Here is a 15,597-nt window from a genome sequence, read left to right as displayed (position 1 = left end):
CACGTTGGAAGTGGAAAATCCTTCAGCCCGTCATCTGTCAACGAATCGAAATTGGTCCCGAACTATTGCTCGTCGTTATTCGTCCGGTTTTATACGCTTGATTTGGCAGTGAAAACAAACGGTACCGTTCAAGTTTTGCTCGGCGAGTGCTAGTGAATAGCTTCCGGTAGTTGTCACCGTCGAATAACGGCTCGGTGCGTACTAAAATCCGCTCAAAATAAGGTGGTTTCGCGATTTCGATTTCTACTTCATTGAAGTGGTGAGCTACGCCTTTTGTGGAGGAAAAGTGACGCATATTTCACTACTACATCGGCAGATTGCATCATTCATAAAACTGCTGCGGGAAAGCGCATCAACAAAGCCGAAGGTGTGTGCGTGTGTATGTGAGTGTTTACACATCGCTGTGTACACAGATTTTGTTTATCTGCTCTGAAGATTGCTGAAGCTCATTCTGTTCCGATTTGTTTTAAATCATTACTGGTGAAATTATAAAGGTGAAAAAATTTTGATTGTGAATTTATCAAAAACATCGATATCTTAAGTTCGTGGTGCATATTGAAACGAATGTTGAACGTCGAGTATGGACATGGAAGATATAAATAATTATTTGGTAAGTTAGCTAAAACATTTCGATATATTTTTATGAAATTTATTCTCTAAATTGAATATTACGAATTGTAATTACAACAGTCATTGTATACATCCTGTATAGGTGCAATATACGTACCTTATAAATTGTTTTCCATCAATACAATGACGTGGCCGAACTTTATTTTGATAACATTGCATCATGCTCAAGCTACTTTTGATGCCACAGGGTGTCTTGTTTTGAAGTTTTCGATAGCAAAAAAAGAAGGTCCATGATTGAACCTCAAAGAAATTGCTTGATGATTGATAGAAATACAATAAATCAAGAGCACTTGTTAGGTATTTAAAATTTCACAGTCGGTTCGTGGATTTTTTTCGCTTTATTCGTTGAATGACAACAAGAATGACTCATGGAGAGCTTGCGGTAAATCACCTTTGTGATTGAATCTGGTTTAATGTCGAAACAGTCTTCAACTTGGGAAACTTAATCGTTAGATTATAAAATGCATTCCAGTTTAATGCCTTTACCAACAAAAAATATAATCCAATCAACTGATTATGAAATCTCATAGTTTTGTACCATTACCTTACACCTTAATTGTTTCCTGCATTACGCATTGTGACTCGAAATCATTTGTCTACCCTTTACATTATTGAACACTGCCAAACAGGATTAAGGCAGACAAACAAATTGATAGGCTTATAAATCTGACTAGACAACCCCGGAAAACATTCCCCGTCTACCTATCCTTTATTGGCTTGTCCTGGACTCGTGGCACAAAATTCCACTAAAAATATCCTTGACTCATTCACCGATTTCTGGTCGGCTTGCTTTCTGCCTGCACTAACCACTACCTCAGGTTCCCTCCTTCCGGGCGACACAGGTGACTGGCATCATCCATCCACAGGCAGGCAAATTTGTCGTGAAACGTTCATTCACACATCGCATTATGCTGATGGCTGACAAAGTCGAGCTGCCCACCACAGAACACACACGGGCACGGGTGACAGAAATAAGCAAACATTCCGAAGCTTGTTGTTGTTTGCTGGACTTTTTCGCGCGGCACATTTAGGCTATATGGATCTTTTGCGCAGTTCGTACCTATCATAGGGTACAGTTATCTTTCAGTTTAATTCCCTGAGGACTGTCCTACTTCAAATAAAACGCGCCACAATCATAAAACGGCTTCAGGTTTGAAAGCGTGTGTGCGGTTCAATGGCACAAGCACAGCTTTTCTAAACGTGTATATTGATTGATTCAGGTTCAAGGACAATTGCAAGCATGCAGCAACAGAAAGTTTGCTGCAGTTCTAATCGCACCGTGTATTTACATTTGCAACTGTTGGGGCAAATCCGCGTCAATAGCGGACAGTCCTCGGTCTAAACTATGATGATAACCTCTTCCTCGTAGAGGAAAATGGGGTATGTAATAAACGTTTTACCTCACTCCTCGTTAGCTTGGTGCAGTGCTTGTGCTTGGTTGTTTGGTAAAACACCGGAGGATGACCGGTACGTGCCAGTAGGTTTGTTATCAGTTGAATTTTTTTGGTGATAATGAGTTGGTTGACTCAGCCGGTAATGATTCCCTCGCAGATAGGATCGGGGTAGAAACAAGTTTGAGCAACACCATGACAACCGGATTGTTTTAAATTTGACGCGAACGTTTACTGGGACAAATTAAAACAAAACGACAAAACGTTATATCAAAGACAAAAATAAAGAAAAATCCTTAAAGATAGGTAATTCTGTCTTACGATAAAACTGAATTTTGGCGTGGTGTAGGGCTTTTTAATCGGTAAGTGAACTGCGGGCACGTTTACTTTTACAAAATACTTTTGTGATTTCAAGTGGGATTGGAGGTAAAAATTTACCAATTGTGATTGCTGTGTTGTTCAGAGAGTTCTTTTAGCCCATTTAAGAAATATGGCCAGTACAGAGATCTCTGATAATAAATAGATGAATGTTTCTCCGGCTCGTTCCTGTTTTTCGCAGCTATCACAAATATCTCCGAAAAATGTCGTATTGATTGGATCGGTTGGGGGCTTAATTCACATAAATAATATTTCTAGTGGTTGGTTTTTGGGATTTGGTGACGGATTCCCGTTGTTAATACTGCGCACTAGCCCTTTGGTCTCGGGGGTTGAGAGGCAAGTGCGACTCTATGGTTTAAAGCTACTGTCGACTACCGCGAACGCCCACGTCATGCTGCGCTCAATTTTTTTGTAGGACAGTGCATAAATTCCAGGAGGATGGATTATGAAATTTGTTACATGGGTCGAGCCCTGATAAGTTGATAACCACTGATGGTCCGAAATTTGTCTTACTTTGTGGTTGTTCGCATTAGAAAATTGATGACGGGTGCGCGGCTGAGGAGAAGGTATTTTTGTGGGGATTCCAATAGTGTAGTCCGTGTTTACGGCACGCGTCTCTTCCGAGCAGTTTTGGCCAAATGAACGGGATTTTACCCCGCTTTTCTAACAATACAGAAATGTATTGATCAATTTTATCCCAGCGGAATCCGGAGATATGGACTTTTACATCTCTTCATGTCGAGAAAAGTAGGGCCCTTCTTTTGGCAAAAACTGTTGGAAACAAATGCTTGCCGCATCACACCATTGGAATCCTTATCAAAATATCTTTCTTTTGACGTCAAAAGATTGATCCTAGCTCAGCGGTATTTGGAGATATAGAGAAAAAGGTCTTTTTCAACATAGAACTTAGGAAATCACGTAGGAAGAACTGGAGGATGATGTGTGAACAGGTTGAAAGCACTCCTGCAGTTGCTAGACTACAAAAAGCGCTTTCGAAAGACCATAATAATGGACTGGGTGGGTTTAAAATAGAAGACGGTACCTTTACTAGTGATTCCAAGGAAACATTGAGCCTGATGATGGAAAAACCCTTCCCAGGATCTTTTCCCATCAACAACAATCAGATGCTAAATCTAAACGAGTCAGGGCCAGGAACGAATGAAGCTGAATTAGAAGCTCATGAAATAGCCAAGGCCATTTTTACTGAGTCCAAAATAGAATGGGAAATCGACTCCTTCGAACCGTTCAAAGCACCTGGTACTGATGGGATATTGCCAGTAATGGTGCAGAAGAGCAAGCAGTTAACTATCCCATTATTGAAAGAAATTTGTAGGGCCAGTTATATATTAAATCATGTACCAACCGCTTGGAGACAAACAAGGGTAATATTCATACCGAAAGCTGGAAAGCGTGATAAAACACTCCCAAAAGCGTTTAGGCCAATCAGTCTGACTTCCATATTCTTAAAAACTATGGAGAAAATTGTCGACTATTACATTAAAGCAATATATTTAGAGAAAGCTCCATTGAGTAAATTTCAATTCGCATTTCAAAGCAATAAATCTACAGTAGATGCATTAAACATGTTAGTTGGCAAGCTTGAGAATTCTATAGATACAAAAGAAATCTCACTGGTAGTCTTCCTTGATATAGTGGGAGCTTTTGACAACACTTCTCATAGATCAATGCAAGAAGCTATGAGGAAACGTAGGATTGACGTCTACACAACAAAATGGATAAAGGTAATGCTATCATACTAGATAAAAAGCTAAGCTGGAACGCCCACGTAGAACAAGTTATAAATAAAGCAACATGTGCTATTTGGTTGTGCAATAAAGCAATCGGCAAAACTTGGGGGCCTAGACCTAGTATGGTCCACTGGGTATACTTAACAATAGTGAAGCCGAGGATAACTTATGCCTCGCTTATTTGGTGGCCTAAAACGAGAGATACATCAACCCAAAAAAAGCTAAACAAATTGCAAAGACTTGCGTGTGGATCAAAGATAGGAGCCATGCGAAGCATCCCATTAAAAGCTTTGGAGGCAATGTTACAACTCCTCCCTCTCGATCAAGTGATACAGTTGGAAGCAAAGAAAACAGCATTGCGATTAAACCGCAACAAATCCTTGCTGGAGGGAAACTTAACAGGACATCTTTCGATCTTGAAGGAAGTCCGTATAAATGAAATAACTACCGGAATAGAAGACTGGATGAGCACGACGCCAAACTTCGAAATTCCTTGTAAAATCATCTTGCCCGAACGCTTAACCTGGGAACACGGTAGCCCTCCTGTGCGTCCAGGCTCAGTAATTTTCTATACCGATGGCTCAAAAATGGACCGGTGTACTGGAGCCGGTATTACTGGACCAGGAATAAACAGATCAATAGCTATGGGTCACTGGCCGACAGCGTACCAAGCGGAAATATATGCGATTTTAGAGTGCTCATACATCTGTCTACGTAGGCAATATAGGTAATGCAAATATCTGCATTTTCTGAGATAGTTCCAAATTCTGAGATAGTTCCAAATTAGTATGGGAATGTGCCCGTTCTCTCCGACAGCTGGCTGAAATGAACCAAATAAATTTGTACTGGGTTCCAGGACACTGCGGGGTAAAACGAAACGAGAAAGCTGATACATTAGCAAGACAAGGTTCATCCACTAACTTTATTGGTCCAGATCCATTTTGCGGGGTCTCACCAAGTGCCCTGAAAGTGGAATTCAAAGAGTGGGAAAACATTACTATAAAAGAAAACTGGCTTGCCGCAACTGAACTGCGGCAGTCGACGATGCTTATTATATCTAGTGGTAAGAAAAGCCTGGACAACTGTGTATACTGAGTACTGACAACTGCTCGGATTACTGGTGGTATGTCAGACAGTGCACATAGATTAAGGATGGAGCATACCACAATAAATCTAAATGCTGGGCGCAGTGGTCTAGTCTCCTATAAACAAAAAAAAAACGTCTTTTCGAATAAATCCCCCCTGGTAGGCAATGTTAGACGGGGCTGAGGACATCTCTACTTCCTCACAGAAAAGTGTCTACTATCTGAAAACCGGGAATCCTCAGGGATTTTTATTTACTCTGGTACAACCTGGAAATCCCAGAGAATAATTTTACCCAACCTCAGGGAATCTCTAAAATCTATCGCAATGTTTTCCTCACTGCACTGTATCCAGACTTGGATAACGAGTAACGACCCTACCCTCCATCTAATCCAATTCAGAAATCTAGTCTGAACCCAGAGGATTAAATCCCGGTCAATCCATGTAAAGTAAAACCAGCCGCGTTGGTCAGAAAGCTTAAACTAGTTCGCATGCCTTGTGGCTCGGAGAACGAAAATTAAACATATAAACATTTCCGCGTGGTTTGCAGAAAAACTCCACAGTGGAGATTCAATAGTTAGCCGCAATGGGCGCTAAAGAATTCGGTGCTGCGAGAACATGCTTAAGCGATAAAAGTGCGAGTGATGCTCTCCGCTTAAGCAACTTTGTTTATCAATTTTTTGTCCCCCGCTTGCACTCGAGCTTACGAATAAACCTGCGCGAGAAAAGTAACAGATAAGAAACTCACGCGTGGAGTGTAATTTGCCGGTCGATATTATAGAAGAAAGCGGTTCTCGCATGGAGAACTCGCCTAGGGAAATAGAGTAGGTGGGGAAATATCAACGTTTCGGTAGCTTACGGTAAAACCTGCTGCATACAGAAAATATACGAGAGTTGTCAAGTCCAGTCGGATGATTAGCACACGGAAAAATCGCGTTTTTCTTATTCGCGGCCGTTCCCCAAACTCGTAGGGTAGCACCAGGCTACCCTTCAATAGCAAAGAAGCTACATTTATGAATATAAAATATGAATATAGTCTGTTTCAACAGTTTCCCTGCAATCTAAAATCTGTTTGAGATGCGCATCAGTAGAATAAGTGAATTTGTGTAATTTTGCATGCGTTAAATTGACGACCCCTGGCACGCCGAAGTTTTACGAAGTTTTCTCAAAAACGTTTTCAAGCGGTTATACTAATTTTACGCACACATTTTTGTCTACGTTTAACTGTAGTCTTAATTATTTCTCTTTAATTTGAAAGAGTTGAATGACCCTTCAAGTTAAAGGCTCTAAACCAAACCAAACTAACTATTTCTTGTTAAGTTGGAGCTCAAGAAAATCCTCTGAAGTATAGTCTCAAAAATACATCTTTGATATAACCCAAGAATCAAGAATTAAATTCAAATTAATAGTTAATCGTTGTTTAATTACGATACAGGACAACAAATATAAAAGGTAGAATTACAAGTTCATAGAATTGTAGTTTTCCAGCTTATGTATATGTCTAGCTTTAGAATTGATTGATAGCTAGTTGTTCGTCACAAATTTTAAAGAAAGGTTCGTTAACTTTATCTACTTGAAAAAAATATGAAAGAGGATCAAAATATCAATGATCTCCAATATACTTGGAATGGATTTGGAGGAATTGGAGTATTGACGGTAAGAAGTATGGTTCTGTTAATCAGCAGAAAATCAAAGAGCGTGAATGGTATCTGTTTCGTCGATTACCATATGGTTCGACAATATTTATTTGATGGTAGTTAGTAGAAACTGAAGTTTATGATAACCAGAAATTATAATATGTTTAACTTTTTATTAAAATATCTTTATATTATTTGCCGCAAATATTTCTTGAATAACATAACCTGGAGTAACCTGGATTTTTTCCTCAAATCCTGCAAAAATCTGGAAAACTAAAGGAACCCTTTTTTAGAAACTGAGTAGATACCCTACTTCAGTATACTACAGACGGCCAGAGCAAAGCATATTCGCATATTCGATCCATCTATCATTTTTCCTCCTATCATCATCATATTCAAAATATGCCGGCCTTTGGCAGCGTGACCTCAGAGTCAGTTCGTGGAGCACGCGCGGGTCCCCCTGAAACTCTGATGATGACAACACAAAAGGGCCCGACATAGAGCTTTATTTTCAGTTTTACTAACATAACGAATATTGAACCGACACGAGTTTCAGCTAAATCAGTGCCAGGAATGAAAGCGGAGACCTATAGCCAAACCCTTTGTGAGAGAAGAGTTTCTAAACAGAAAGGCAAAAGTAATCTATACTCATTGGGTTAAACTTTTATTTTATTAGCTCAACTCTTGGTCCAGAGTGAATATCCGTACATCCAAAGAATTAACCAGAGCGATGTGATTGGTTTTGACTTGATAATAGGTACTGTCCGCGAGTTGAGATGCGAAGTTTTTAATGTTTCTAGCTGGGGAGTTTTCAAAACTAAATTCATACAGAATCCACACTGCACCTGCGACATCATCTCGTATTTCCAGTGGATTGTTAAATGTTTTAATTTTGGCAATGTGACCGTATGTGGACCATCTGCAACGAATTGTATCGCGCAACGAACTAATATTATCTCTACTATTAGCTCTTCTAGTTCCGGGAAGACTAGACTGGACTGCAAACGGGCCGATATTGCGTGCATTCTCAAATGTAAGCTGGACAGCTTACGGCAGTACTTCTGCGCCGACTGGAGGACCCTGTCGTGGCCGTGATGCATAGTAAGATTTTTAAGATTTTGGAAAGCTTTGAACGCATCCGACCAGAGGTCCAGACCAGAGACCTCAGTTGCGGTTAAGTCGATGGTTATTTCCAAACTTTGTACGTGAGCCAAATACTCACCGACCCAGAAGCTATGTATGCCGAACCGCTCTATCTTTGCCGACTGAAAGCGAAATTTCGCATCTAATTGTTTCACTATGGGAGATAATATCCCTGAACCCAGCTTGCTGGTTCCTTGAGGAAAAATTACGCATTGATATGGCCGCTGAAGGTTCTTGATGATTTCTTCGTCCATAATATGGCATCGTTGGGTATAGCGTAGTCGTTGCCGTCGTATTTCGAAAAAGCCCACTTTGACGGCTATATCCCTAAGAAGTATCCTCGAATGGCATACGGCCGTATGCCAATTTTTGCTCACCAACGAAGCTTTCAGTCGATCCGAAACGGTCAGATGTTGAAAAATACTTTCGTAGATGTGCGACGGTAAGTCGCCGAACTGCTCGCTCCATAATGTTGACTGCATTCTGATTTGAAAGATAACCGATTCACATTGCAACTGAACTGAACTGATGAAAGCTCTTTACGGCGGCTCGAATTTAAAGGCCTGCCATGCCATGCACGTAGTTTTAGGTAGTTGTCAATCTACCACAATATGGTTGGGCTTGCCTATGTTAGGTAATGTCTTGCCTATGTTAGATGTCGAATGTCGACCTCAAACATCAAATTTTTTTTTTTTTTGTATGCCAGAAGGGCATTGGGTTAAAAGGCCACTGCGACAGTCTTAATACAAACATCAAATAGTTTCGACATTTTTAAAAGAAACTAGAATGAAAAAGGGAATATTCTCTTCGTTACTGTATGCGCTGATGTAATGATATACATATATTAATGTCAGTAATACTCTGGTCTGGTCAGTAACACTCTGGTTGAAGTACGGGAAGAAAGTGAAATATTTTCGTTTTTATTTCTTCGCACATTTCACCCGTTTCTAATCAGATTTCTGTAGTGCGATAGAACTTCACTATTGTTAAGTTGTGGGAGATGCGTGAATTTAAAATCTCTTAAAATAAAAAAGAGCAAGCTATTTGCATTAATTAGCTTTGCCTTCTTGTAAGCGATAATTAAAAGCTGTTGAATATATAGGCCATCAGAAATCACAGCAAATAGGTGATGAAATCACCACTACAATACGAAGAAAAAACAACGAAGAGCCGGTGTAAGACAATGAAAGTGCGATGGAAATACGAAGAAAAGTTGACGAAACCACAGTGAAAGACGATGATAATTCGCCGGAATTAACATGAAAACACAATGAAAAGGCAACGAAAGGGTGCTTAAACAGCTACGAGAAACACAACAAAAAGATATTTTAAAAGTGCCAAAAAGGCGACGAAAAAATGACGAATACACTACAGCAAGACGATGAAAAGGCAGTGAAAAGACAACATTTTTCGTTATATTGCCAACAAATAGAATAACCAAAAAATGGGCAAAAAGTGGCCAAAAAACAAAAGAAATAACATAACAACGACAAAAGACAATAAAGACATGGCAAAAAAACAAAGAAAATACGCCAAAACAACAACAAAAAAGACGACAAAACCGGCAAAAACAATAAGACGATGAATACGAAGAAAAGACAATAAAGAGATGCTAAAAAGCCGATAAAAGAACGACAAAACACAGTAAATAGCAGTCAAAGAGACGACGAAAGAACAGCAAAAAGACGATGGAAAAATGACGAAAAGGTAATGATAGTAGATAGAGTCCATCGAAAAAAGACAAGAAGACAAAAATACGATGAAAAAACGCCAAAAAACGATCAACCAAAAACGCCATAAAATATGATAACAAATCGCTGAACAAAGAAACGATGTAAAAACGGTAAAAAACGCTTAAACAACAAAAAAGAACAAAAAACAGGACAAAAATAACAAATACGACAGACAGACGACGAATACGAAGAAAAAGCAACAAAAAGTTGACGAACATACGCCGAAAAGGCATCGAAAAGATTGCAATAAAATGACGAAAAGAAGCCAAAACAGCTACATGAAACGACAAAACAAATAAAAGTCATTATTTATTATTATTATTATTTATTGAATAAAATTCATCTGACAAAATATTGTCTTAATGAAAAATAAAACGAACACAGGATCATGATAGTCTTCTCATAAAAACATGCAATGGAACGTTAAAGTCAAAAATGCTGTAAGCGAGATTGAATGCACTGGCAATGACACGCATTGGCTCATTTTGTCCTTATTGTCGACTACGAGCTGCGAGGTGTAAAAAGTTGCGTTGACGTTTAACTCTCTCTGGAGCATAGAAGTAAAACTGCCGGAGTAGTTCAGGCGAATCGACTTCCGAAGTGATGATCTTAGCAGCAAAGAGAGCTTGTGCGATGAATCTTCTCCATTCTAGGGTATCAATTCCAAGTAGCCGACAGCGATGAGTGTAGCAAGGCAGGTTCGTAACATCACGCCATGGTAGCCAACGAAGTGCGTAGCGAACAAACTTTTTTTGTACTCGCTCGAATCTAGCAATCCAACACGCTTGGTATGGACACCATACCACACTACTAAACTCAAGAACTGAGCGGATTAGTGCGCAATACAACGCCCGTAGGCACAGCGGGTCGCGAAAGTCTTCGGAGATTTTGAATATAAAGCCAAGTTGTCTGTTGGCTTTCGTCAGAATGTCGTTGTAGTGAGGTTTGAAGGTCAACTCACAGTCAATAGTAACTCCCAAGTCTCTAATTTGGTAGTCTGTGTCCCGTTGAAGTCTGTGTCCAGCAATTGAATAAGTAAACATGATCGGTTTCTGTCTACGGTAAAAGGTTATCACATTGCATTTGTTGATACCAAGTGTCAAAAAATTCCGGGAGCACCAACTCTGCATACGATCTACATTTAGTTGCAAGTAGCCGCAATCATTAGTACTGTTGATGATGTTATATATTTTGACGTCGTCGGCGTAAAACAGGCGGCATCCAGATGACAGTATGACAGAAAGTTCATTGATAAATAACGAGAACAAAAGTGGCCCAAGGTTACTACCCTGGGGGACACCCGAAACATTCGTAAACACTTCGGAACTAGAAGCTCCGATCTTAACGCGAAGCGATCGGTTTATCGGATAGGATCTGAACCAGGCGACTAAGGATCTGTTGACTTCAAGTTTTTCTAGTTTTCTTAACAGTATTTCGTGATCCACTCGATCAAATGCTGCCTTGAGATCAGTGTAGACAGCATCAACGTGTCCACCGTTGTCCATTGTGTGAACGCATAGTGATGCAAATTCGGTCAAATTTGTCGCAACAGACCGCTTGGGATAGAATCCATGCTGAGCAGTTGAAATGTAATTCTTACATGAGCAGAAAAGCGCCTCATTGATAATAATCTCAAAAACTTTAGAACAGCAGCATAAGGAGGTGATGCCTCTGTAATTCCGAACGTCTCTCTTATCACCTTTCTTGTGAACAGGGAACATAAATGAGGATTTCCATAGTTCAGGAAATTTGTTCTCTTGCAGTGACCTGTTAAACAGTTTTGTAAGTGGAGTAATTAACACCTCCGAGCACAACTTTAGAATGGACGCTGGAATGCCATCGGGACCAGCAGCATAAGAAAGCTTTAACTTTTGGAGTGCAAACATTACGATTTGTTCACTAATGTGAAATGGACGGAACTCAAAAGTATCAATAGGACAGTCGTTGATGGCAATGGCGACTTGTGCAGGTGAGGCAGAACGTTCGTTGAACGAATTGCTAAAATGTTAGACGAAAAGATCGCACTTCTCAAGTTCAGAGTTAGCAACTTGTTCCCCAAAATGAACTGACATTGGCAGACCAGCCTCTTTCTTCTTGGAATTTACGAAATGCCAAAATCGCTTTGGATTCCTGCACAGAGATGCCTGTGTGCGGAGAACATATCGTTGGTACAGAAATCTATTCAGTTTCTTGTAGTCGTTACTCGCACGGTTGAATTCCTGTTTTGTAAGGTGAGAACGATTCCGGCAGTATCTTCGTAGAGCTCTAGCCCTCAGCCGTTTTAGTCTGCGTAGGCGATTGTTCGACCAAGGAGGTTTTAAAGGCGGGTGGGCGTCGAGTACAGATTCACTAATTAGGTTTACGAGTGTTCACTGGAAATAATCGACGGCGTCGTCAATACATGTAGCAGAGTTTATTGTCTGCCAGTCAACGCGAGAGATAGCGGATCTGATTCCATCATGATCAGCTCGGCGAAAGTCCGGTGTACCATCATTCCCGAAGGCAGCCTCAAAAATGATCGGCGTTGCGAGATTCAACAGGACATCCAAAGCAGGATGGTCTGCGTCGAGAGTGATCAAAGGCTCAATTGCTTCCGAAACGGTGCAGACTGGCGTTGCGGCCTCGTTACTCAAGACTAAATCAAGAAATCTGGCGTTTTTGTTGGCAATACCATTGACTTGCATCAACCCATGTAGGGCAAAACCGTCGATAAGTGTAGAGCTGGCAGCAGATAAAGCCATCAGGGAGTCGACCTGGAAAGACGCGTCGCTCGACTTGCACCACCGGAGCTGAGGTTGATTAGAGTCGCCAAACTGCAGAGCATAGTCACTGAGGTCCAAGTTGGAGAAAACAGCACCGATAGAGTCCACGTGTTCATGAATGCTGTTAATATCGTTACGTCGATCCGGGGGCAAATAGATGACACCCATACTCACAACTCGACGAGGCGTAGCGATTCTGACCCATAGCTGCTCTATAGCATTGGGCACAGGCGTTGGATCGATATAACTGTTCCATCGAGTTGAAACAGCAATCAGAACACCCCCGCCACGGGTTTTTCTACTGTTCAAGGGGTTACGATCGGTGCGATGGACAGCAAAGCCATTGCTGAACAGTTGCGCACTGTACAAACATTCGTCCAGCCATGTCTCGATCAACACAATAACATCGTAGTCGCACTCGCTAGCAGCCAAAAAGAACGGGTCTACCTTTGTCCGTAATCCTCGCACGTTCTGATAGCAACACCGCATGGGACGGTTATCGTCCACATCGCTAGATGCAACGGCTGCATTGTTCGACTCTAATGTTGAGGTACCAGTTCTGCGTCGTCCATGGAAGGCAGGAGCGTTGGGGTTTAGTGGCCTAGAAGCGCAGAGCGGATCAGTGGTGCGATGCGGGCTTGAAAGTTCGTACTTGCCATGAATGCAATGTTGGAAACTCCGTTCCCTGCAACCGCACGTAGGACCAAGATGACTGTTGAACGCAGGCAAGAATGGCGCGACTACGGCGGGGGGGTGGGGGGTCAGGAGTTCCCACAATGCTAAAATCGGCGCATCCCGGTATCCCGGTCATGACGAAAAGACATTCAAAAGTGTCAAAACCAACAAACAGACGAAGGAAATAATATGAAAATACGAATAATACAACGAAAAGACGCCAAAACAGTAACAATAAAAGCAAAAAACATCAAAAACACGCCAAAAATCATTTAAAAACGGCGACAAAATATGCAAAAACCAACGATATACGATGAAACGACAGTAAAAAACGACATTTTTGTATACACTAGAATCTCGTTTTACGTCCATTCATTTTACGTGATTTCGTTTTACGTCACATTTTTTATGTCCAAAATTTGAATTAACGACCTCTCGTTGTACGTCCAAAATTTAAATTAACGTCCTTTTTTTTACGTCCCCCCAATAGTGGACGTAAAACAAGATTTGTGTGTATTTTTAAGCGCGGAGGACATTGAGTAAAATGCTACTGCGACAGTCTTAAGGCCCAGACACAATGCATACGGATTTTACTACGTTGCGGATATTTGACAGAAAACCCATGGAAAAACTGTCAAATTGCCGCAACGTAGTAAAATCCGTATGCATTGTGTTTGGACCTTTAAAGATCTTTTTTTGCGGCTGTTTGATAACAAACAGAACAACGATTAACTAACCACATAAAACAGATGTCAAAGACGACAAAATATCGATGCCAAAATGAAGGTGCTAAAATAATAACAAAAATGACGACAAAAACGGTAAAAAGATGTTGAAAAAATCAAAGAAAAATGAAAAAACAAAGGTCAATAAATGACGAACAGACAACGAAAATATGATGTAAAGATTGCGGGCAGACCATCCAAAGACGACAAAAACTCGACAGAGAGATGGCAAAAGACGGTGAAAACGCGTTAAAAAAAAAACAATAAAAAGGTTTCAGAAATACGATTTAGGAACGATGAAAAGATAGTAAATAGACGACAAACAGACGATCAAGAGGCGGCGAAGAGACAGCAGAAAAATGACGGAAAGATGACGAAAAAGAAGTGTCAGATAGATGGAAAGCCGATGTAAACAAAAAACGAAAGACGACAAAAATACAACGAACCACAATCGAATCGAAAAACCACACGTAGAAAAATGAAAGATGAAGGACAAAAATGAAACATCAATAACAAAAGCCGAGAGTAAGCGTCCTTAATGAATTTAAGTTAATATTTTTTGAAATATTTTTTGAAACGATGGTTCTACAATTGATGAAGGGACGGTAAGGGAAAGTAATGGAGAAGGATTTTTTTTGGGAATGGAGGGGTAAAAGTGGTTTAAGTTAAATCTCAAATCTGTGATTTAAAGATTTAATTCGAAAAGTACTAGTTTACTTCAAACAACACCTGTAAAACAAATGTGATAAAGAACAAATGTGTGTGATTACACATTTAGGTGGAATGAAAAAAAAAATATTAGAAAGCAGATAGTAATATATTCAAATTATTTTACAGTTTTCAGCTAAAAGAACCAACAATACTAGCAAACCTACAATGTCAGTTAAATTGTTTTTTAAATTAAAATTTGATTTGAAATTTGATTAAACTTCGTAATTAAATTGATTTTGAAACGAAAATGTAACGCTTACTTCGGTGATAAAACTACGGATTTTTTCTCAGCAAAGTCCGGCAACGCTGTTGGTGAGAAAACGGCACAAGCAGTTCTGCTCAATGATTTTCAAGCACCCGAAAAAAAAACAACAACAAGCATAAATTGAAGTTATGTAAGGGCGTATTCCACGGGTTGAAAACTGGAAACCTCAGTAAAAATAACTATTCACAGTTACAACACGCAATCATTCATATAGGGTGGAAGTTTCAATTGTTATTCCTTATTTAATTGATACTATCGGCCCAAGCCAGCCGGATAGGGCTGGTGTTAGTTAATCCTCCACTTCGTACATAAGGTTTTCATAATAAAAAATACACCTTTAAAGTTGATCGAATACATAGAATGATGCTCAAAAATTGGCCTGTTCGGTTGGTTGTGATGCGCAACAAACAGCCTAAAAGAGCAGGTAAAGCTAGAATCTAGCATGTTCGTATCAAAGAAACGGAAAAAGGCAATGAAGTAATCCGTTGCGTTGGTGAATTTCTGAAGAACCATAGGTAGGCATATTTCGTTTTCTAGCCGCCTGTGAGCGAGCGGGGTTCGTCTTTCTCGTTTTGAGGAAGTCACGTGTCCGCGTTTAGGTAGCGAAGCTTAGACGGAAAGAATTTCTCTTCTGCTGCCATTTTCTTTGCTGCTTCGCTTCTAGCTACTAGCTCTAGCATATATAGCAAACCAGCGAGCGATGACCACTCTATAAT

The 15,597-nt window shown here is 40.3% G+C and overlaps 1 protein-coding gene across 1 annotated transcript in view; it reads left to right on the top strand.

Annotated features, from left to right (window-relative positions):
- The first annotated feature begins 38 nt into the window (after positions 1 to 38).
- LOC128744461 (uncharacterized) overlaps positions 39 to 15,597 on the top strand; it is a 54,724-nt gene continuing 39,165 nt past the window's right edge. Inside the window, exon 1 of the mRNA XM_053841491.1 lies at positions 39 to 610. Coding sequence (XP_053697466.1) covers positions 581 to 610 — 30 coding nt within the window. The 5' untranslated portion in view covers positions 39 to 580. The remainder of the gene's footprint in view (positions 611 to 15,597) is intronic.

This window comes from Sabethes cyaneus, chromosome 3 (assembly GCF_943734655.1).
Source record: "Sabethes cyaneus chromosome 3, idSabCyanKW18_F2, whole genome shotgun sequence".
NCBI classification, from domain to species: Eukaryota; Metazoa; Arthropoda; class Insecta; order Diptera; family Culicidae; genus Sabethes; species Sabethes cyaneus.
Note: the sequence above shows the minus strand (reverse complement) of the source record. Positions and strands in the feature narration are given on the sequence as shown.